Source organism: Neofelis nebulosa, chromosome 7, assembly GCF_028018385.1.
Source record: "Neofelis nebulosa isolate mNeoNeb1 chromosome 7, mNeoNeb1.pri, whole genome shotgun sequence".
In the NCBI taxonomy this organism is placed as follows: domain Eukaryota; kingdom Metazoa; phylum Chordata; class Mammalia; order Carnivora; family Felidae; genus Neofelis; species Neofelis nebulosa.
The window spans coordinates 61,621,443-61,645,927 of NC_080788.1; the positions used below are offsets into that span (position 1 = coordinate 61,621,443).

Here is a 24,485-nt window from a genome sequence, read left to right on the forward strand (position 1 = left end):
TGTTTCTCAATCTAGGTCAAATTTTCACTGAAGGTAAAAAATTGGTAACAGAAAAAAACAGCTCCAAAAAAGCAGTCAACATTTTACCGTTAACCTTCCTTTAAGATTTTCTTCTGGAAGCCTTTTTATCAAATATCTACCTGATTATTTTGTTCTCAGGAATAGGCAAGATACTATACTGGGGCCCTATGTGAGAGAACTCATGCGTTTTAAACTACAACTGCCTTTTCTTCAAATCCTAGATGTCTTGACCTAGAGACAACACACAGGGAAACACTTCAGCTTGTTCTGTAATATTACTGTTTCAGTAACATCATGTTTGCTATGAACTGAATTGTGTATTCCTCCATGTCCAATTCATATTTTGAAGCACTAACTCTCAATATGATGGTATGTGGAGATGGGGCCTCTGGGAGGTAAACAGGTTTAGATAAGGTCATGAGAGTGGGGTTATGATGGGATTAGTGCCCTTACAAGAAGAAACCAGAGAATTAGCTCTCTCTCTGCTATGTGAAAATACAGTAAGAAGGTGGTAGACTATAAGCCAGGAAGAGGATGCCCACAGACACCTTGATCTTGGATTTCCCAGACTCTAGAACTCTGGCAAAGAAATATCTGTTGTCTAAGACCCCCAGTTTATGGTATTTTGTTATGGCAGTCCAAGCTAAGAAAATGCTCAATGAAGCTCGGTTCTGTTTTCTGGTTGCTTATTAAGGGGTAGACTGGGGGAAGAAGATTGAGAAGAAGGATTTCAAAAATTAACAGTAGACCTTGACAACAAAGTTACCGCTTTAAGAGTTTTAAGGGTGCGGGAGCAGGCCGACACTAAGAATCTGCTTCATCAGTGAAATCTGAGAACTGCAGCTGTGAGCTGAATATGATCTCTTAGACTCTGGGCTCTGTTTCTGTGAACTTGAAGTAAAAAGCTATCATTCTGAATAGGTAGATATGTGCAGCTTGTTTTAAATCTCCAGACCACACCCATACCATATCCTAACGTGATATCTCCCATGAAACGCCCATCTTATCCCAGAAACGACCTCTAAAGCAGGCTGCTTGACTATACAGCAAGCTGGATACAAGGTTCAGACAACTTTGGAGATTACTGTCTGGATCTTCGTTGCCCATATTAGACTGACAGAGGACACGAAACCTTAAGTCCCTATTCGTCATCTCAACTCCAAGTGACAAGGAAAACATTAAATTGGAATTCAGCCCAGAATTTCAGGGTGACTCCTAAACATATACATGTATTTGCTTGAGATCAGAGCATGCAGATTCTCTATGTAGCCCCAATATTTCTTTTTAAAAAATGTTTATTTTTGAGACAGTACAAGTGGGGGAGGGACAGGGGCGGGGGGGGGGGGGGTGTAGAGGATCCTAAATGGGCACTACCATGACAGACCTGATGTGGGGCTCAAACTTACAAACCGTGAGATCATGACCTGAGCCAAAGTTGGATGCTCAATCGACTGAGCCCCAAAAGCCCAATAGCTGAGCCCCGCAGCCCCAATATTTCTAATACCTGAACATGAAGTCTCTTCCAAGGGGGCCACAGAGTTTTCAGTCCTGGGAGCTATGTTGCTAATATCCTGGATAACCTACCCTTGCTTGTTAGGGCTTCTCAACTCCCTTCTGAGCCATGTGCTGTCTGTGTTAAGATCTTGTGGGTCCTCCTGGACTGTGGCTTCTTTTTTTTGGAAGGCATCCAGATCTGGTGGGCTCTGGTTCTGACACATGACCTGAACAGCATTGTCTTGCACGTTTTCAGGCTCCAAAGAGGGATGTGTGAAGAGAGCTGATCTATAGTTTTGCAAAAGGCTGCGTGTGGGGATCCACCACTAACTGCATTGGTATCAAGATGCATGAACACTTGTATTTTGGTCCACAGGATGCTTCTGCCTCATTTACTTTGTTTCAGCATGAATATTCATGACAGTGGATGTTCAGATGCTCAATACACTGAAGTTCTCCAAGGATGGGAAGAGATTCTTGCCTGACTATGGGATAGCTACAACTCTCTGGGTTTAGATACATTAGAGATAGGAAGATGAACAAATGACAAAAAAGAAAAAAAAAAAAAAAGAATGGAAGGTACCTGACATCTGGTGGCAGGCTTAATGACTCCTACAAGGTTTCTAGTGGACTCCTTGCATTTCCCAGAGCTAACTGCTTCTGCTGACCCTGAATACAGAGGTTTGGCTGGGTCTCAGGCTATTAGACCACATGCAAATGGCAGGTGGCTCTTCAGGAAGGAAATCAGTGCTGCCTCATATTTTCCCATGAATGGCTATCAAAGTATGCTAAAAAAAGGTAATTAGTAAAGACTTGGATCAGTTTGTACAGGACTCTGGGGGTACCATGAGCTGAGAACTCAAAGATATCAGAAATGCCAAGCAAGGGGGCAAATTCCTCCAGAAAAAAAGAGGTAGTATAAAAGCAGCATTAGGGGGAGCGCCTGGGTGGCTCAGTCTGTAAAGTGTCTGACTTTGGCTCAGGTCATGATCTCAAGGTTCGTGAGTTCAAGCCCTGCATTGGGCTCTGTGCTGACAGCTCGGAGGCTGGAGCCTGCTTCGGATTCTGTGTCTACCTCTCTCTCTGCCCCTCCCCCAATCATGCTCTGTCTCTCTCTCTCAAAAATAAACAAACATTAAAAATTAAAAAAAAAAAACATAAAAGCAGCATTAGGTTTCAGAAAAAGGTTAAACCATCCCATTTGTGTAGTTAAGAGAGATGAACTAAGTGTACTGCTATCACAGTAGCTTGAAATTGGAAACAGGAGAGGGACAGAGAACACAGAACTGTTAATATAATTCTAGCCATTATTTTGAATTCAGGCAAGAAAAGTATGTTAGAAAATTCCACATCTATGAAACAGCTGCATTTTCTAAAACTTCATAAAGAAAGTAGCTGACCTCACCGTGCAATAGATCCTCATGTGTGGGAATAAAGCTGGAACCCTTTGCTAAATTAAAGGCTTAATAAATGTTATAGAGAACCCCCTGACGTTGTGGAGCAAGTTCTTCTTCTGTCTTCTCTGAGGAGGTTCCCTTGTGCAGCACCACAGGGAGATATCTCACAGCTTTGCAGCGAAAGGAGGAATTCCTTCTCAGTCATCTGTTAGGGAACTTACACTTCAAGGCTTCAAGTATGTCTTTCAGCTATAAGAATTACCAAGAAGCCAGATTGGTCTGGGAGGCCTTAGAAGCTTCGGATGCCTTTAGAAGACAGGGAGGATCTGGAAGTGTGGGTCAGGCTGGTAGCGCTGTACTTGCACATAGCCATACTTCCTACCTCAGCCCATACAGGACTTCCTCTATGGCTGGCCCATCTGAAGTAGCGGTATGATTTGACAAGTGAGAAAAAGCACTTAAAATACTGCTCTAATCCTTTCAGTATATAATAGCTAGGGTGATCTGCTAGTGAAGCAGCTCAGGAGATGGAACACTTGTGACTTAGGTTTTCAACTCCATAGTCCCTTGTTCCTCTGGTCCACCCACATTTTGAGGTTTGGACATTCACTCAATCTGTACCTTCCTCAGGCCACACGCTCAACTGTACAGGGTATAACAGTAATAGAACATGGATGCTTAACAGAGTTGATAGACACAGGTGAAAACACTGATTACTAGCTATGTGACTTAGAACAAGTGACCTCCTAGTCACTTTTCTGTATTATGAAGACTAATTAAAAGGAAATAATATTTGTAAAATACCTAGAAAAGCATTTGATACGCAGGCAGTCTGTAAGTAAATATTCACATTACTTTTAAAGTACTAGTGTACATATGAAAAAGATCACATTATTTCTCCAGCAAAGTTTATTTTTGAAGCATGCATAGTTTTAATTAGCCTTTGTGGAAATTTACTTCATTCAAACCCCATTTAGTATGGAAACAATTTTCTGTAGAAAATACTTCTTTTTTACCTTAGTTGCTTCATTGAGGATTTGGAACTTGGTGCTGTCTTTGCCTTTTGTGGCGGAGTCTAGTAATGCCTGATAGGTGGACTTTGTGGAGAGCTGCTGTTTCTGACGCCTACAGATACAGAGTATACAAATGCCTGAGAATTATTTGTGACTGTCAGCATTCAACAAACTATATTACCACGTGGAAGTCATTAAAATTCACTATGATGATAAATGTATCAGGCCCAGACAGTATTAGTACTCTAATAAAGCACTAACAGAACACTTTGTTATTAGAGTGCTAATAAAATACTAATGAAATTGTTCAACATAACACTGCTCTAGGATGGCATTTTGTCCCCTTTATTGAAAAGGTGGGGCAGTTTTCATAGATGATATTTATTAGCTTGTTAAGTTCCCTTCCACTTTCCATGAAATGTATACTTTAAGAGAAACTCAATAAATTCTAGCAGAAATCCGGTATAATCTAGTGATTTAACAAAATGACCAAAAGTTCCCTATAGAATTCCCTCTAAGGCACCTATTCAGAATTTAAGTGATCTGATTTTCTTCCTTTAGGGCAGTCTGAATAAATTAGAAAGTTGTAACATAGGATACAATTTTTGTGAAAGTAAAATGACCAAAAATTGTAGTGAGATACTCAACAAAAATATTTTAAAGAAATACAATTTTAAAAAGTACAAAACAGTACAAACCCTATGAGGGGTATCTGGTAATAGTTAAAATTTTAAGTGCATTTATTCTTTGACCCAGTCATCCCATTCCTGGAATTTAATCCTATAAATACTCCTGCATGTATAGGAAATGACATATGTATAGTTTTTCATTGTGGCAGTCATTTTATAGCTGAAAGATTAAAAACAACTCAAGGATCTAGCAATAGGAAGAAGACTGAATATATTATAGTATGGCTACCCAATGTAATACTATACAGCTATAAAAAGGGAGAGCAGGGGCGCCTGGGTGGCGCAGTCGGTTAAGCGTCCGACTTCAGCCAGGTCACGATCTCGCGGCCCGTGAGTTCGAGCCCCGCGTCAGGCTCTGGGCCGATGGCTCGGAGCCTGGAGCCTGTTTCCGATTCTGTGTCTCCCTCTCTCTCTGCCCCTCCCCCGTTCATGCTCTGTCTCTCTCTGTCCCAAAAATAAATAAAAAACGTTGAAAAAAAAAATTTAAAAAAAAAAAAGGGAGAGCAGTCTCTACATACTCAGGATAAACTATTTAGCATTAAAAAAAAAGAAGTACATAACAGCATATATAGGAAGCTACTTGGTATAAGAAGGGCAGTGATATAGGAATAAATGTATTTATGAAAAGAAATAACGGGAGGATAAATAAGAAATTGACAAATCTGGTTATTCAGAGGGACAAGATGTGGAATAGGGTGGCAGGGGACAACCATGGGGGTAACACTCTTTAAAGAATATCTTTTTATATTATTTGACTTTTGAAATATGTAAAAGTACTATCTATTCAAAGCCAGAAACACTTTTAAAATATAAATTTATTAAGAAATTTAAATAACATAGTAGTGAGTGTATAAAGGTGAAGGTCTCCTGTCCGATGAATTTCTTAATGACTGTATTTCCTAACTGACTCTTTCCTTAGGAAGCCTATAAACATTACAATATTGCAATGTTTTGATCTAGGTAATATTATTTCCTCTCCTTACCTGTAGAAAGCAATCTTGCTGCAGTCTTTGAAAATGTTTTTATCCACAGCTTCATCTTCAACACTAAATAAAAAGACATTTTAAGAAACTTACTTTCCACAAGGTTTGTGAATCCAATTTTTGTTCCTTCTCTAACTATAGCATGAACGTGGGTAATGAACTTCTGCAATGCAAAATTGTGTCATGGCCATAACCTAACATGATAGCATGTGTGCTGCAGAATAACATCCTTTTGTAAATCACTCAAGGTAAACAACAAAATATCAAGTTCTGGGATTACTCTGAAAGCACTGGAAGAAGAGTATTGTCACTTATGAGGAAGGGTTCTTTTAAAATAATGACTGAAGGCTATGACTACAACAATAAAATAGGAAGGAGCAAAAGCACACAAAAAAAACAACCCACACAAACAAAAATAATCCACTCATTTTTTCAACAAAATATTTGCAGAATATTCTTACTGAGTGCTGGGTCTGAGGAAGATATGGAGGACTGTGTCAGAGCTTCCTGCAAGAGCCTAACAAGCATGAATCAACCTGACAAATGCTTTATTAGAGGTATGTGCAAGGGGCTAGAGTAAAAACAGAAACAGATGTAGGAGGAAAATCTGTTACTTTCTAAGATAATGTTGACAATCTAAGAGCCAATTTTTAAAAAACCAAGTTCGCAGAAGAGCTGTTTCTGGAATAGAACATGAACAAGATGCATATATATTGCTACTTGAGTATATGTATTTAAATTATCCTCCAGGGACACCTGGCTGGCTCATTCAGTGGAGCATGCAACTCTTGATCTTGGGGTTGTGAGTTCGAGCCCCATGTGGGACATAGAGATTACTTAAAACTAAAATCTTGGGGCCGCCCACGTGGCTTAGTCAGTTGAGCATCCAACTTCGGCCCAGGTCATGATCTTGCCGTTACCAAGTTTGAGCCCCACGTCGGGCTCTGTACTGACAGCTCAGAGCCTGTAGCCTGCTTCTGTGTCTCCCTTTCTCTTTGCCCCTCCCCCGCTCATGCTCTATCTCTGTGTCTGTCTCTCTGTCAAAAAAAAAAGTCTTAAAAAAAATAAATTAGCCTCCGTATGATTAAAACAACTCTAGGCTATAAAAGGGAAAAAAAAACCCACACATGCCTTCAAGCAGACATATTGCTGAATACGGCTATAATCAGCATGTCTATGATTATGTAGGAAACTATGATTGAACACAAATTTCAAGATATTATGAAAACAAGCCCACACAGATACACGTGGCTGTACTAAAAAGTTGTTTTCTTGGAAGTAATCAAATCTTTCACTAACATAGTCTGTGTCACTGTTTCCTTTAATCAAGCGTGCAAAGATTAGAGAAATTTGCAATCCTTGCTTTTCAGCTTTGAAGAATGAACTCTGTAATAATATAGGAAGATGGGGGTGTAGCCTGAAATTCATGTTAGGGTTCTGATCACAATTCTTCCACTGTTCTGTAAAGCATCCTGAAAATATTTTGTGAGGGACTAGCTATTAATATCAACTAATTCCCTGGGGAATTGAGACAACTGGTAAAGATTAAATACACAAATACCCAACATGCAAATAAGAGGCCATTCAAACAATCAATAAAACCTTCAAACCTAATGTTGCTTTCAGGTACTTTCGGGTACTATCTATTCCCTACTGTCTGAAGTCAGTCCCTGCAGGACCAGTGGGCCTTTACCTGATTTCCTCTTTCCCAGCAGCTTCCATGGCTTCCCAGCCCGTCGGACCGGCTCTCAGCTCTTACGCCAACGCCAAGAGGTTTTTAAAACACTGAAGGGCAGTCTTTCTAAATTACAACCAGCACTTCACCACCATCAAGTTCTTGGGAAATGGAGTCCTCCCCAGGTCCTTAAGAAGTGGCAAAACTACACGTACTCCTGGGTTTTCCAGGCCCAAAGTAGCGTTTCTACGGAGATATGACAAAATTTTCTTGCTTATGAGTGCCAACAAGGAACTGCTTTCATTAGGAACCGCAACTGTCTTTGTAGTGGAGGGGGCGTGTACTCAAAGAGCTCTAGAGGATAAAAATCTAGAGCGTGAGAACCAGGTAGTACAGAGACTGCTTGCCCGGTCCAGGTCAAACGTCTGCAGGTTTATTACAGTGACCCTCACAACACAAATACTGAAAACTGGCCCACTCTTTCCGTTTTTAGTTTTAAGTAGACTGCTCTGTGCTGAAGGTGGATGTTCTCCAGCCAAATTCTACTGCACCATCATGCTTTTCAGGGCTACAACGATTTTTTTTTTTAAGGGCTTATCTAGTACAGTAGATACAGCTTAGGAAGTGCTTATACTACACCACTGCCAAATTCCAGTCCTTGCTTAAAAACCTCCAGAAACCAAGAACTCACTACTACCTGCCAAAGAGGCAGTCAGACTTACGGCTTTCCCAGACTTCTGGACCCCGCGTCTCACTTTGACTTAGAAGGTATGAGAGGCGGGGGCGAACGAGAGGAGAGAGCCAAACGCTACTCGAGGTGCTTGCTTAAAATCCCCAGCCCCTTTAAGGGGCGGGAGAGAGGAGAAAAGCAGACCTACGCGGAGGTTGATTAACATCCTAACGCTCCAAGGTGACCAGATTACGACGGGACGACGCCTGCGCTTTCCGCTCTAAACCTCACACGAGACAGTGACGACCGGCTTAGGGAGGGGCTGCTGGGCGGAAAAACAAACAAGCCCTGCTAGGTTTCGAGGACCCGGATGATCCCGCCCCCAGAGCAGAGCCGGAAGAGGGCGGGGCGAACCGGAAGAGGGTGAAATGCTTTCGGTAGGCGCTCCATGGCTGTGAAGATGGCGGCGGCTGCGTGGCTTCAGGTGCTGCCTGTCATTCTTCTTCTTTTGGGGGCTCAGCCGTCCCCATTGTCGCTCCTTGGTGTAGGACCGGCACCTGTCGCTGCTGCTGACCGATCCAAGTGGCACATTCCGATACCGTCGGTGAGTGTTCACTTCAGAAGCAACTGAGCCTGGACGAGCAAGGGGTGGGGCTACGGCGGCCCTAGGGGTCCATGAAGGTTCCGCAAAAGTCCGCTTCAAAAGGGGTGGAATTGCCTGGAGCATCTGTGTCGCTGGATAGCAAGGATCTACTACCCTGGAGCGGAAAGCCGTGCACTTCTGTGGGTAGGTTAGCAGGAGTGCCAGAGCCGCTTCAGGAGCGGAGAAGAATAGTGGATTGGTTTCTTATCAGCTAAGTCAGAGAGAACTTTCAGTGCCTTACGTGAGACGTGTAAAGTTGATGGATGATAGGTGGAGAACGGTTTCCCTTTCAGCTGAAGTTTCACAGAATCCAGTGACCCCAGGTTGGATGAGAGAGATCTGTTTATAGGTGTCTTTATCACTTTTTTCCTTTGCACTTTTTGTTACTGGATGATTGTACTTACGAAGTTGTTTGATTTCCTTTGCACTTTCGAATGGTTGTTCTAAGCCTTGTGTGATGAGGAAGCCTAGGCATTTAAAAAATATATTCTAAAATGAGAATGGCTGAAGTGGTAGAAATTGTGTTCTAAAATTTGACATGGTAAAGGTAGGCTGTCTTTTGGACAACTTACTAGATAGGTTGACCCTTTCTGTCCCCCACCTCACTCCTTTACACCTCATTGGAAGTAAGAGTTTTTATAGTCCTGTGAGCTCACAAAAATCGGATGCACGCAGGAAATGCCGAAAAGCAATAGTCCTATTGAAACCACGGTGGCCTTTTTGTTTGATTCTGCTTTGCTCACTGGTTGTAATGTCCAAATCTTATTTGTGCTTTTATATGGCAAGCATTATAGCTTTTGTTCGTTTGGTGAAGATCTTCAGGTTCTGAATTTTAGCTATTGTTACTAAAATGGTTAATAGTTAAACCTGTCTGCTCATAGAATAGTTTATTTAAGGAAATGATTGGTTATTCTGAACAGTGATTAGTGAGTAAAGCGAATGAACTAATTAAGGAGTACCTCCCGTGAAGATTTGAGTTGGGATTTCTAGCAGTTTCTTTTCTAGAGTCCTTGCTTCATGGCCTGTGGGGGAAAAATCATGTCTCTGCACCAAGCTACAAAATTCTGCAGTTTGGATATGGTTGAATTTTACTAAAAGGAAGGATACGATTTTGTTGTTGTTTAGAAAACTAACTTAAACATTTTATAAATTTAGGTTTTTTTAACAGTTATATTCTGCCTTGGGAATTAAAGTGATCTATGCTAATTATCTTTCTCTCCTTTATCTTTGCAGGGGAAAAATTATTTTAGTTTTGGAAAGATCCTGTTCAAAAATACCACTATCTTCCTGAAATGTGAGTTTTTGCATTTCATGAAGTTTTTATTTGAGTGATCTTTAAACTTTTAAGTTACCTATTTTCTATCTCTGATCTTCTCTAAACATAAGTTTTGAAATTTAATAGTCTGGCATTTTCTAGCCAAAAACACGTAGTATAAATAAGGTCTTTTCCCTGAGTAATCTTCAGAATACTTGTGTGAACTCTATTTTCTTCTCTTGTTTTTCTGGTGTTTACACTTTACAGTTAGACAAATTATGTCTGATGGTATTTTAATCTGCCCTCTGTTAGATACCACCAATTTTGCTTTTGTGTGCTTGTTAGGTATTTACTGAACAAATGACTTAGGTGTCAGACCTTTGGCTCTGCACGAATATGTTCAGTGATCCTTTGTTTACCGAAGGAGTATTTTGCTATTTAGATCTTTGGAAGAGGAAGCTCAAAGATATTATCAGGAAGTAGGGATTACATGGAATTAAACCAGTCTGTCCAGTGAGAAAACCACTGTATCTGAATACAAAATTTCCCATTGCACATTAAAGAAAAGCTTCTTTTTATTTTTGAAAATGGTTTTATTTTAGGGAATAAATGATCATGGATAGCTCTATTTCAAGATCAGGGATAAAAGTTCAGCTCGGTGCCCAGGTGGCTTAGTCAGTTGAGCATCTGACTTTGGCTCAGGTCATGATCTCACAGCTTGTGGGTTTGAGCCCCGCGTTGGGCTCTGTGCTGGCAGCTCAGAGCCTGGAGTCTGCTTCAGATTCTCTGTCTCCTTCTCTGTCCCTCCCTTTGCTCTGTCTCTCTTTCAAAAATAAATAAATTGGGGCGTTTGGGTGGCTCAATCGGTTGAGCGTCCGACTTCAGCTCAGGTCATGATCTCACGGTCCATGAGTTCGAGCCCCACGTCGGGCTCTGGGCTGATGGCTCGGAGCCTGGAGCCTGCTTCCAGTTCTGTGTCTCCCTCTCTCTCTGCCCCTCCCCCGTTCATGCTCTGTCTCTCTCTGTCTCAAAAATAAATAAACGTTAAAAAAAAAAAATTTAAAAACAAAAATAAATTAAAAAACATTATTTAAAAAAAGTTCAGGTCATCCATATGTGCTTCTGTGCACATCTTTCTTTATGAAAGTGCAAAGTTATAAGTTTTAATTGGATGATTTTATTGTTTTAATCATCTAGTGTGTACTTATTAAAAACCTATTATGTGAAGCACTGTTTTAGACAGTAGGAAAATGATAGAAAAGGTCCTCTCTCTTACTGAGCTTACAGTTTAGTGGGAGTGAAGGGGACCTATAGAATTTCTATGAAGAGAAGACTATATCCATGAAAATACAATCTCTTGACTAATGACTTCAGTTTGGTTTAAATTACATTACTCTGACAAATTGGTCTGTCTTAAGAGGTTGGTGTGCTAGATAAGAGTAACTCTCAGGGAGAACAGTGTTTTTGGTCTTTTGAGATAGCCTGACAACTTGCATGCTGTTCTACCTTTTTATTATGTGTAGTCTTTTCTTTACCTGTATTTTGGTCAAATGGTGCTTTGCCAAGTTGCACAAGCTGCATATTTTGTAGTGTCTGCATTTCATATTTTTGGAGAATTTGAAGCTCCTGAAAATCACATTATCTCTCACTTTGTTACTTCTCTGCTTTCTCACATATGCCTTGAACCTGATTTTATACTTTTGGGCGTATGGTAAATAGCTTTCCATGAAATTGCTAGGACCATTTTTGTCTCTTAAATCTAACCATTCGAAGTTCTGAATGGTGTTTTTTAACATAATAGTATTTTTGCAGCCAAGTTTTCCTGCAGATCTTCTTTTAGGGGATTTTCTTATTAGCTTCTGTTTAATCTCTCCTTGGTATGGTTCTTCTGAGTAGTTTATATTGAGATTGCAATATCCTTTTTATCATTTCTGTAAATTCTATTCAGCACATCAGAGTTTTGTGTATTTTTAAACATTTTTTTTAATGTTTATTTCTTGTTTATTTATTTATTTTGAGAGAAAGAGTGCTCACGCACACACGCATTGGCAAGTCAGGGAGGGGCAGAGAGAGAAGGAGTCAGAATCCCAAGCAGGCTCTGCACTGTCAGCACAGAGCCCGACATGGGGCTTGAACCCATGAACCAAGAGATCGTGACCTGAGCTGAAATCAAGAGTCAGATGATTAACCAACTGTGCCACCTAGGCGTTACAGAGTTTTGTGTATTTTAATTGAACCTTGTAAAAAAAGTGTGTCACTTGAAAATTAATTTGAGAAAATAAAACAAATATTAGGTGCGCGTCTTACATTAATCAAAATCAGATTCCTAGATGCCGTCATGTTTATCTTTGTCTTATGTGCATAAAGCAGGTATCTTAGAGTTCCATAGTGCAGCTGCAATCAAAGATAAGCTGACTTCCAGGTGAGACAGCTGATCAGTCATATAGTCAGATTTATACTCTCAAATCTTCAGACTAATGCATTGGTCCACTAGAATATTGTGTTCCAAACTACGTTTAATGAGTTACGCAGCCACTATGATTTCGTGAAGTTCCTTGAGGCTTCTCTTAAGGTGGGTTTTGGAAAGAGTCTAATGCTCTTTCGGTGTTGCTTTTGCTCTTCTGCCTTCCCCAGCCAGGTTTGCTTTTTGTTTGTAGTTCTTTGTCTTGTAGTCCAGTTTGGTATCTTTCAAAGTCTAAGCCATTTATTTTTCCCTCAGTAAAGCTTTGAGTACTGCTTTGTGATGACCCTAATGTTATTCCTTGTCTTTCCAGCTAGAATGTAGCCTTTTAAGGGTCCTAGTCTCCTCTGGCTTACTGTCAGTTAGCTTTGTATACTTAAGTGCTCTGCTCAGTAAATACTTGAATGATAATAGAAGAGTGGTTTTAACTTAGGACTGCTTTATCACTTCCAGGTTTTTCCCAGCGGAGAACCAGAAACTGAGGTTTTAAGGCATAAAAGTAGATAAACTTAAGCAGGTCAAAAACTGTTCTTTTGTGAATAACAGTACTTACTTTTATCTGAAGAATATCCAGTTATTTTACATAAATTATTTCATTACCTCAAGTTTGGAGAAGGGATGGTCTTTGAGTATCTAAATTTAGCAGGAAAAAATAAGATGTGTGGTAACAGTTTAGGAAAAATGCTTTGTTTGGGACTCATCTTTATTCACAAAGTTTTCTTCTTTTATAGTTGATGGAGAACCTTGTGAGGTATCTTTGAATATAACCTGGTATCTGAAAAGTGCTGATTGTTACAATGAAATCTACAACTTCAAGGTAAGGAGTATAAGATTAACAAACTTTTTCTTGGACTTTAGATATCATCAGGTCCTAACCTGATAGAGGGAGGAGTGTCACATAGCTAGGAGGAGGTAGGAGACAAGCTGAAGTTAGAATCTGTGCTTCCCAATTTATAGACTTACTGTACTAGCAATTCACAAACTTTTTGGTCTCAATCCTTAAAAATTACTGCAGAATCTTGCTTACCTTGGCAGCACTGTAGAAGTGCTGACAGTGCTGACTCTATCTTTGGCCCTCCATCTTGTTCATGTGTGTTCGATTACCTCTCTTGAGGGGCTACGTGTTCCAGACCCCTTGGAGGTGAATATACATACCTTAAAAATGTCCACCAAGGCTTGGACAGGGGGAGCCTTGTTTTGGCCTTCCATTAATCTGTTAGAGATAACATAGTCTTTCCCCCTCCTGATGCGCAGTTGGTGCCACAAGATCTAATTAATGCTTAGCTTTTAATTAGATGCATGCAAGCCCTTTGGAGGTACATGGGAGCCCTTTGATCTCACTACAGTGTCCTTTTGTGTGTCCCCTCACTGTATAAAATCTGTGGACTAAGGTCTGGACTTTGTGGAGAATAACTGCAGCTGCCGTGAATCACACTCTGCCCATTTCCCTCCCCCTGTCAGTAAGTTACCCCGAATAAAACTCTGCATAAACTGTAGAGAGTCGCCTGCTTTGTTTTCTGGTCTTAAAATACTTTCTCGGGGCGCCTGGGTGGCTCAGTCGGTTGAGCGGCCCACTTCAGCTCAGGTCACAATCTCGCGGTCCGTGAGTTCGAGCCCCGCGTCGGGGACTGGGCTGATGGCTCAGAGCCTGGAGCCTGCTTCCGATTCTGTGTCTCCCTCTCTCTCTGCCCCTCCCCCATTCATGCTCTGTCTCTCTCTGTCTCAAAAATAAATAAAACGTTAAAAAAAAATTAAAAAAAAAATACTTTCTCAATTTTGGGGGTACTTTACTGTCCCTCCCCCACCTTCTAACAAGCACATATACTAAAATTGGAACAACACAGAGAACATTAGCACGGCCCCTGCACAAGGATGACACGCAAATTCGTGAAGCATTGAATATTTAAAAAAAACCATTACTGCAGTCTCCAAAAAGCCTTTGTTCATATGGGTTACCGTATTAGAAATTAAAACACAAAATACAAAAAATACTTATGAATTTATTTTAAAATAGCAATAATAAACCATTGCATGTTAACATGAAAAACATTTTTTTAATGAAAAATGTCTTTTTCAGAAACGTAGAAGGGTGGTATTACTTTGTATTTTTGCAACGCCTTTCATTTAATGTTGGATAATTGAAGACAGCTGGATTCTTATATCTTCTTCACTTTATTGTAATATATTATTTTGGTTGAAATGTGGCCTCACACAGGTACATAGTTGGAAAAAAGAATGATATCTTAATAGTGTTTTCAGATAATTGTAGATACTGTTTTTTGATCCTGTACCAAAACATAACAAGTAGAGAGAGTTTCTTAAAGGTTGGTGGCAATGTGGAATCTGAAACCATATCAGTGGGTTCTTTTTCTACTAAGTGAGTTGGTGTGTCATGCACTTTGGTCTTTTATCCATGTCTGATTTTGTAACAGGGTTTATTTAGAAAATACTTGTTGACTGATTTTTATCATTCTTTCAAATACTACCTCATTTTACAATTAACTTGAAGTTATATTTGTTAGCATCACCCTCTGTCACATCAGAAACTCCTTAAGTACTGGAGGCTGTTGAGCTCATGGTGAGGAAGATACAAGTTTTCCAAAGTCCAGTTTTGGCTTGGAAGTTCAAATTTTGTCATTGGCAATAATACTGTCAGGTGTTGTCCTTGAAGTGACAGCCTTCCTTTGCCCATTTTCAAGAAAATATTTCCCAAATAACCAAGTGTGAATAACTAGTTTGTCAGTTATTCTTTTAGGTAAATGAAAAAAGTGGATAGCTTAGGTTGTAAGTCAAAATAGTTGTGAAGTGTTTTATCTCAAGTCATTTATAGTATTTTGCATGTTTTCCATTTTGTCTCATAGAATATTTAAAAAGGCATGTGCTCACAGTCCAGATTTAATAAGATTAATAATTTTTGCTGTTTTAGTGAAACATTCTTATGTAAAACTGGTATTTAAAATTATTTTTTAAGCTGTAAGTTTGTGACTGACTACAATGACGACTGATATAATTAGGTGCCACTGCCTTGGTTCCTGATAAGGGGCAGCAATTTTATCCACCATTACTTTGCATTATCAGTACAAGGCAAATAACATTATTATTTTATTAGTAGTAGTATGGAAATAGTTTTAGACCTCATTTCACAATTGACATAGTACACTGTACTTGGGCACTGAAGATATATGGCTCCAGGGTGGATTTTTCAGGCCTTTTTCATTCCGTTTCTGTTCTCCATTTGTTATTCTCTTCCTTTCCGAAGATAATCTAACTGGTCTTTAAAAAATGTCTGCCATTCACTTGGTTTTTCAAACCTTAAGCATTTTGAATTTCTGCCTTGTGTTAGGGTTTTACATTATCTTTTTTGTGGTGTTGATTTGTTTTTTGCTCTTGTTATACAATGTTGGGTATGACTGATAATGATGAGGACTAAAAGGATTGAAGAACTTAGAGAGAAATGATAATATGTCCAGAATGTAGTTTGAAGCATTATTGATGTTTCTCTTAATCAATCGCTAGTTGAATTTACAGTTAAAAGCTTCATACATTTGAAACTTGTGATAAGCTGGTCAAGAGCTTAGCAGATCCCCAGGTAGGTAATACAAGTTAAGAATTAAGAATGTCAAAATTATCTTGGGTTGCCATAGGACAGAATTACAGAAATGACAAGCAGATAGTTGGAGATGCAAAACTGGAGCTTAGGAAAAAAGGGAGAATTCTGTATGTTACAGTCTACTACCGTTAGATTCTTGGACATTATTACAGTTTTTATTTGATGTTGTAAGTTTTTAAAATAGCAAATCCAAACCTGTACCTGCCCTATAGGAAATCTATCTGTTATCTTCTAAATACTTTACTTGTGAAAAGTAAGTTGTGTGCGTTGTATTTTCTCTTGTTTTTCCAGGCAGAAGAAGTGGAGACATATTTGGAAAACCTTAAGGAAAAAAAAGGCTTGTCTGGGAAATACCAGACATCATCAAAATTGTTCCAGAACTGCAGTGAGCTCTTTAAAACACAGGTAATGTTTGATAGTGGTTGGAGGGAAATAGAAGAGATAAACTACATAATACCTCTATATTTGGTGATCTCCATTTCCCACTTCTGAATTCTTTGTTCTGACAGAAATAAGTTTGAAGCATGTTCTGTTAATTGCACATTCAGCCACTTAATATTTATCTCATCAAAAAGAGGATGTGCTTTCCTTTGTGTGTAAAAAGCAAATCCCCACTTTTTATTATGGTAAAATATAAGTAAAATTTACCATTTTACGTATTTCCAAGTGTGCCATTCAAGGGTATGAAGTACATTTGCACTGTTGTGCAGTGCAAGTTCTGCACTTGATCTTAGCCAAAAGGCCGAGAAGCGATGCAATGCAAGTTCTGGAGATGGCTAGTGGTATACTAGTCATCTCTAGAACTTTCTCATCATCCCAGACTGATACTTCATAATCATTAAACAATAACACCCCCTTCCCTCACATCGCTGGTAACAACTACTCTGCTTTTTTCCATGAGTTTCACTATTCTAGATACTTCACAGAAGTGGAATCATACAATATTTGTCCTCTTTCCCATAGCAGGATGTTTTCAAACTTCCTCCATATAGCATGTATCCACTTAATTCCTTTTTAAGGCTGAATAATAGTTCATTGTACATGTATACCACATTTTCTTTATCCATTCATCCACTGGTAGACATTTGAAACTTCCAGTTTTTCAGTTCTTTTGTGATCTCATTTAATTGATTATTCCCAGAAATACCAGTGTTTCTAGATTTTATTGTTACAGGCCTGAACTCAACTTTTTTTGAGTAAAGGGGAAGAGGTGAATAATATGTATTTTTAATGCTTACATATATGTAATCACGTGAGTGGAATTTTGATTCTAAAGTCTTTTTTCTTAGAAATAGAATATGATGCCAGTTTTTTGATAGAAAAATTACATGTTTTATAGGTGTTGAAAATAGTTATTAACTGTAGCCTTTTCTTTGTTCTTATTGCATTTGAATACTGCTTCAGAATATTTAGCAAATTGCCTTGAAGAGGCAAAGCATTCATGGAACGCTAGGTTTTCTGTCCAGTTACTAGAAATAACTAGTTGATGAGACTTTTGATGTCTCATATTTCATCAACTAGAAATAACTAGTTGATGAGACTGTTGATGAGACTTTAATAACTAGTAATTGATAAGCAAATAAAATTGATAATTGAACTATAACAGTTGATAATTGAGTTCTTGTCATAGCTTAGATTTTATGGATTTGGAGGAGAAAGAAGATATCTTTAAAATGATAGAATAAGAGAGCTGGAAAAAATGTGATGTTAGTTAGGGGGCTTTCATTTAGTTTTTATAGGTTTATCCCCTAGCTTGGGAGGATTGGTTGGCCTTTCTTAGATTTGATCATGGAAAGCTACCTGCTGTATACTGTTGCCGTAGGTTCACTGCTTTTAGATCTGCTATAATCTTTCCAGGGTCTTAGCATATTATCCCTATTGGTAAGGTTACCTCTCCTTCTTCAGTCTAATGTAACAGAGTTGGAATACATGCTCTAATTACTCAGGAAGGAGAATGCTTCATTTGCTGATACCTGGTAAGAAAACATTAGTGTGGTTTTTTTATAGGCGTGGAGAGTGTTGTGGTGGAAGGAGCAGTAGACCCAAGAGTTAGAAATCCTAAGTTGAGGGGCGCCTGGGTGGCTTAGTTAAGCGTCTGACTTCAGCTCAGGTCATGATCTCAGGGTTTGTGGGTTCAAGCCCCGCATTGGGCTCAGTGCTGACAGCTCAGGGCCTGGACCCTGCTTCAGATTCTGCCTCCCTCTCACTCTGCCCCTCCTCCACTCACACACTCTCTCTCACTCTCTCTCTCTCACTCACTCTCAAAAATAAAAATAAACAGTAAAAAAAAATTACAAGTTGAAATTCCATTTCTGTATCTAAAGCTTGATAGCTCTGAGCCATATTTTTCTCATATGAGGCAAGAGAGGGAACCATAAGATCTCTCTATCCTAAGCATATGTCTTCTGTTTTAAGGTTTTTTTTATTCATAAATATTTTTAATTCTTAACAGAGAAATTGAGTGGCCCGTTTAGTTTGATAGTAGTTTTTAGTTCTCACTTGTTTGTGGTTAATTGGAAATCTTCTGTTTGTCAGTGCCATATTACTTAGTGTTACAGTGTATTTTGCTTCAACCACGTTTTTATAGGTTTTGAACTTTTTTTTTTTTTTACTATTAAACATTAATTTTAATGTTATGTTTTTTTCATAGAGCTTTTCTGGGGATTTTGTACATCGATTGCCTCTCTTAGGAGAAAAACAAGAGGTAATTGTTTTCATTGTTATGTATTTCTAAGCATAAAGTAAAAATTCTAAATTAACTTTCTTTTTTTAATATTTAGGCTAAGGAGAATGGAACAAACCTTACTCTTACTGGAGACAAAACTGTAAGTGTAGTAGGAAATTTGGGGCATTGACACATATTTCAATTTTCTTATATTTGTGTTGAATTATCTTGGTATCCTACTATTTAATGTTTATTTATTTCTGAGACAGAGAGACAGAGCATGAGTGGGGGAGGGGCAGAGAGAGAGGGAGACGCAGAATCCGAAGCAGGCTCCAGGCTTTGAGCTGTCTGCACAGAGCCCGACGCGGAGCTTGAACTTACAGACCGCGAGATCATGACCTGAGCCAAAGTCAGACGCTCAACCCACTGACCCACCCAGGCACCCCAGTATCCTACTATTTAAAAAGGAAACCTAAAAATGGAGGTTTAAACACCAAAATGTTAGGGAACCTGGGTAGCTCCATTGGTAGAGCGTGTGATTCTTTAAAAAAAAAATTTTTTTTATTATGTTTATTTATTTTGAGAGAGAGAGACAGAATGCCAGTTGGGGAGGGTCAGAGAGAGATGCAGACACAGAATCCGAAGCAAGACCCCAGGCTCTGAGCTGTCATCACAGAGCCCGACACAGGGCTCAAACCCATGAGTGTGAGATCATGACCTGAGTCGAAGTCAGACCCTCAATCGACTGAGCCACCCAGGCACCCCGAGAGCATGCGATTCTTGATCTTAGGGTCATGAGTTTGTATCCCACTTTGGGTGTAGAGGTTACTAAAAATAAATAGATAAATAAACCTTAAGCACTAAAATGTTAATAATGGTTGTGGATAATATTATGAGTGACTTTTATTTTCTTCTGTGTTTCCTGTATTTTCCATATTTGTTATAGTCAGTCTTGTTTTTGTAATTATCACCCCATAAATGTTACTTGTAAATAAGAAGGAACTTTTTTTTTTAAGTTTATTTTTTTATATTGAGAGAGTGCGTGGGCAGGGGAACAGCAAAGAGAGAGGGAGAGAGAGAATCCCAAACAGGCTCTGCACTGTAAGTGTGGAGCCCTGGAGCTCAAACTTATGAACCAGGAGATCATGACCTGAGCTGAAGCCAAGAGTTGGACACTAAACTGACTGAACTACCCAGGCTCCCCCCCCCCCCCCATTTTTCCTTTGAAGTTTTTAGTCAGCCTCTCTGTAGCCCCACCTCCTAACATTGCCTGGGGCAGCCATGATCTTTCACAGTTGCTGCTGAGAGTCTTTGACAGTGCCCTGAGTATAGGGTCCTTTCCACTGAATGAGGTTGAATCAGGTCATAAAAAATAAGCCCTGGGCATAACAGATAAGTGCCAGACAGTTCTGCCCTGGGTTTTAGGGCATCTCCAAACTTTTCCTGTTTTTTCCAATGGCTGCCAAACTGCTGTTTTTCCACAGCTGTTACTGCTGTGGGAACTTTGGTTTCAGGGAGCTTGTAAGAGGGACGTGGGATGAGGATGAACAAAAACACCACAAGCTTGCTTTTCTTAAAAAAATTTTTTTTAATGTTTATTTATTTTTGAGAGAGAGAGACTGAGTGCGATCAGGGGAGGGGCCAAGAGAGAGGGTGACACAGAATCCGAAGCAGACTCTAGGCCCTGAGCTGTCAGCACAGGGCTGGACGAGGGGCTCAAACTCATAGACTGCTAGATCATTACCTGAGCCGAAGTTGGACACTTAACCTACTGATCCACCCAGGAGCCCCTGCTCAATGTTTTTATAAAGCTAAAGCTGCTCTAAAAAAATCTATTAATTTAAAAAACATTATAATGGCAAATATATCACATTATTGCTTGAATCGAACCATAAAATTGAGTTAATAAAAGCATTAAATCTGTTTTTAGGGAGTAGGGGAAGCAGGGAGAAGCCCCTTTGTCTAAGAAATGTCTTATCAGAGCTTTAATAAAAGGGGATAGAGGTGCTAAACTTGTGAGAACCCTTTAAAAATAGAATTATTAAACTATTCTCCTCTTAGGCAAATTTTCAGGAAGAATGACGAAAGATAGTTTTTTAACTTCTTTTGACTATACTCTGACTAAATGCCTGCAAATACTACTTTGATATTCAACAGGGTCATCTTTCAGCCAGCTTTAATCACTAGGAACAGAGCTCAAGCCTTGAGAAGAATTAAAAAGAATGCTATGCACAGAAGACCACTGAAAATGCACAATTACATATGTCCTGTATGCATATAAATAAATATTCACTTACAACAATTTTTTAAAAATACAATTTATAACAATTTAACTTGACAAACTATATAAAATCTATTTGAAATTATAACAGTCAGTATGAGGAAAGAGGGAAGCTCAATCTTATTTTCTTGGGACCATAAATTGCTACAATTTTTCTCCAGAGCACTTAGACAAGCACAAGAAAAGTACTTATAAAATGTGCATACATTTGGACCTAGCAACTCCACCTCTAGAAATTTAGGCTAAGAAAACATAAATGTGCACAAAAATATAGCTAGACATCATTTGCTGACAGCTTAGAGCCTGGAGCCTGTTTCAGATTCTGTGTCTCCGTCTCTCTCGGCCCCTCCCCTGCTCACGCTCTGTCTCTCTTTCTCAAAAGTAATAAATATTAGGAAAGGTTTTTTTCCTTAAATTGAGCAAAAAGCAGGATTCCCACATACCGCCTCCACAAATGCACACTCAAACTTCCCCACCATGGCCTTCCTGAACCATTGTGGCACATTTGTTACAATTGATGAACCAATGTGGACACATTGTTACCAGCCAAAGTCCATAGTTACATTAGCTGCTTTAGTTCTTTGTGTTGTAAAGTGTTTGGTTTTTAACAAATGTAAAATGACAGATATCTCCCATTATAATATACCAGAATTGTTTCATTGCCCTAAAAACCCTCAATACTCCTTCTACCTAGTCATCTCCCTCCCCTCAAGCACCTGGCAATCACTGATTTATTTTTATGTTTTTACTTTTTAAAATTTTAATTGTCTCCATAGTTTTGCAGTTTTCAGAATGTCATATAGTTGGCATTGTATAATGTATATAGCCTTTTCAGATCGGCTTCTTTTACTTAGTATTATGAATGTAAGGTTTCTTCATGTTTTCTCATGGCTTGATAGTCCATTTCTTTTTAGTGCTAAATAATATTCCATTACCTGAATGTACCACAGTTTCTTTTATCCATTCACCTATTAAAGGACATCTTTGAAGGAGCTAATATTGGTACCCATCTGATGGGGTTATTGTGAAGATTAAAGACTGTGATAAATATTAAACATGACAGAGTGCCTGGCATCTGAATGTTATTTTTACAGGGTCAAAATATCTATATTCCAGAATTAAACGGAAACTTTATAAAATACTAGAATATGAGAATTAATTAGTCCCTTTTAAAATTTGTAAGAGGTAGTTTTAAGATATATAAAATTAATACCAGAGCAGCTTGTTATGCCTAGTTTTATTGGTTATTGAATAAGTAAGTTCAGGAAAGGTTCAGTCAATATGGATAAATAGTACATGATGTACCTGTAACTTTGAAGCTCTCAGTTTTTCTCATAAATTGCTCCTGAATTTTGTCGTAAAGAGTCCTTCAGGCAGAGATAAACCAATGAATGATTCAGCATGGCATTTATGTTCTTAAGTTACTGAGATAACCTAGGAAATGTATAGCTGTGGAATCATTTAATCTACTTTGACACTTTGGGTTTGTATCATGGAATGTAATTTTTGAACTCTCGTTTTAGCTTTTTTTTGGGTTGTAGGATAATTTGAGCATTTGAGAAAACCTGTGGTTCTACAGGAAAACACATAAATATGCAAAATCTGTTACCCAGTTTGAGGGTTTTCATAGATCAATGAAGCTTACTCAGTGGTGTCTGGACAAAAGTTTTGTTAAGACCACAGGTAATAAATTGCAAGTCTAAGTAGCAGTACCTCCTTTTACACACAAAGAAGAAGCCAACAATTTTCTGTGTTCATCTCCTTTATCTTTGTGTTTTAGTCTTGTGTTTGTGAAGGTCCATTGTCCCACCTAGCAAGTGTGGCAACAAATCCTCGAAGGCTTTTTGCTCAGGCTATGTATAAATTCACTGGCCTTGGAGCAGATTCTTCCCAAGTAACCAGTTTTGTAAACATGGAGGCACTTACTGCCACTTCCTTTACTTTGAGGAACAGTGACTTTTTCTTTCCATGTAGACCAACCATGATTAAATTTTTGATAAAGATGTGAATGCTTCTAAGAAATTCTGGTAGTCTTGAGAAGAACATTGAACAAAGAGAATTAATTCAAGAATTAGTGTTTATAATGTAATTCACTGTCAGCATCATGGGTGTTTTTGTTTTGTTTTGAGATGATTTAAATCTTTTTACTTCATCCGTATGAAACATAACCAAGTATCCTAGCATGGCTTAATTAAACAGATTCAATGTAGTGATTTTTAGCTGAGGTTTTCCTTGTAAATAAGTGTTAAGTATGTGATTTTTATGCATAAAGCTATAACATGCCCTGTCTTTTAATAACTTATAGTCTAACTTTATTGTATGTACTATAAACCTGTTTGTTTTATTGTGCCTACCACTGTTTTAATGAATGGAAATGAAGAACTCAGCCATATTCCTGGGCACATTCTGGAACAAGATTTTCATATTAACATGTGTTCTTAGGTTTTAATACTTGTAGATATGATGTCCTTGTTTTTCTCTCTCTCCAGGCAATGCACGATCCACTGAAAACTTGGCAAGATGCACCATACATTTTTATTGTACATGTTGGCATTTCATCCTCAAAGGAATCCTCAAAAGAAACTTCACTTAATAGTCTTTTTACCAGTAAGTACATTTTGTTCCTCTTTACCATTCATATTATCTAGTTGTGTCATGTGTAATGGGTAGTGTAAAATTGCTTTAAGGGAGGGAATAATTAAGAATGTTTGTTGTGTATCAGACAGTCTTAGGTACTTCGCTTGTACTTTCTTCATTTTCCTTCATTTGATCTTCCTATTTTTAGATTTTTTAATTGGTGTTATCTTTTCAGTATCCTGAAAATAGACTTGGCAAAACTTGATTACCAACTCAAAACTTGGAAATTTTTGAATTAATTGAGTTTGGTAATTTTTTAATGTCTCAGTTTTACTTAGTGTTTTTTCTAATCTTACTAACCCAGTTCATGGGTCACCATTCCTTACTTGGAATTTTGTGGTCATTTACTAACCGGTCTTATTTTCTGTAGTTCTTTTTCTTCTTCTTCTTCTTCTTTTTTTTTTTTTTGCTTCTTCCTTCTTTATAGTTTTCTTTCCACCCCTCCTTTCTCAAGTAGAATATTGAATAGGAACAGTGATAATGACCATACTTCTCTTGCTCTTGACTTTAATGGCAATATTAGCACATTTCACAATTACGCTTATTGTAGACTTTTCAAAATGTTCTGTGTTTGGTTAAGGATGTTTCTTTTCCTCGTTTACTAAGTGTATTTTTTTCTGCCCTTTTTTTTTTTTTTAGTATGAAGAATGGTCAGCTTTATCAGCTGTTTTGATTGTGTTGATTTAACTGATCATGTAGATTTCCCCACTTAATCTCTTAATGTAATACATTATATTAATTGATTTTCTAATGTTAAAGCATTCTTGAATTTCTGAGATGCCGATATTTGGTCTACACACACACACACACACACACACACACACACACACACACACACACAGCTGGCTTCTGTTTTCCAGAATTTTATTTGTAATCTTTGGTCTATGTTCATAGTAGGATTGGCCTATAATTTCCTTTTCTTTTTTCTTTTTTTTTATGACATTTTTTTATTAAAATGTTTTATTTATTTTTGAGAGAGCGAGCAGGAGAA

General features: G+C 38.4%; 2 protein-coding genes and 2 non-coding genes across 17 annotated transcripts in view; 2 read left to right on the forward strand and 2 right to left on the reverse strand.

Moving 5' to 3' along the window:
* GANC (glucosidase alpha, neutral C) overlaps nt 1–8,461 on the reverse strand; it is a 75,388-nt gene extending 66,927 nt beyond the window's left edge. For 4 of the 13 annotated variants that reach the window (XR_009264200.1, XM_058738084.1, XM_058738083.1 and 1 more), the window contains exons 1-3: nt 7,291–8,212; nt 5,598–5,660; nt 3,929–4,037 (exon numbers count right to left, since the gene is read on the reverse strand). Coding sequence is in view for 10 of the 13 variants with exons in the window: in XM_058738084.1 (XP_058594067.1) it covers nt 3,929–4,037; nt 5,598–5,660; nt 7,291–7,319 (201 nt within the window). In the remaining 3 variants the exon portion in view is untranslated. Of the gene's footprint in view, nt 1–3,928; nt 4,063–5,597; nt 5,661–7,290; nt 8,242–8,356 lie in introns of those variants that run through there. The other 9 variants (XM_058738077.1, XM_058738076.1, XM_058738082.1 and 6 more) reach the window with 9 other exon arrangements.
* TMEM87A (transmembrane protein 87A) overlaps nt 8,391–24,485 on the forward strand; it is a 41,638-nt gene continuing 25,543 nt past the window's right edge. For both annotated transcript variants that reach the window (XM_058738099.1, XM_058738100.1), the window contains exons 1-7: nt 8,391–8,546; nt 9,819–9,879; nt 13,033–13,118; nt 16,203–16,316; nt 18,562–18,615; nt 18,692–18,736; nt 23,347–23,464. In XM_058738099.1, coding sequence (XP_058594082.1) covers nt 8,391–8,546; nt 9,819–9,879; nt 13,033–13,118; nt 16,203–16,316; nt 18,562–18,615; nt 18,692–18,736; nt 23,347–23,464 — 634 coding nt within the window. The remainder of the gene's footprint in view (nt 8,547–9,818; nt 9,880–13,032; nt 13,119–16,202; nt 16,317–18,561; nt 18,616–18,691; nt 18,737–23,346; nt 23,465–24,485) is intronic.
* On the forward strand, nt 14,107–14,208 carry LOC131518339 (U6 spliceosomal RNA). The gene has a single exon (XR_009265030.1). It is a non-coding gene; the product is annotated as a U6 spliceosomal RNA (small nuclear RNA).
* On the reverse strand, nt 16,469–16,665 carry LOC131518557 (U2 spliceosomal RNA). Its single transcript, XR_009265210.1, has one exon. It is a non-coding gene; the product is annotated as a U2 spliceosomal RNA (small nuclear RNA).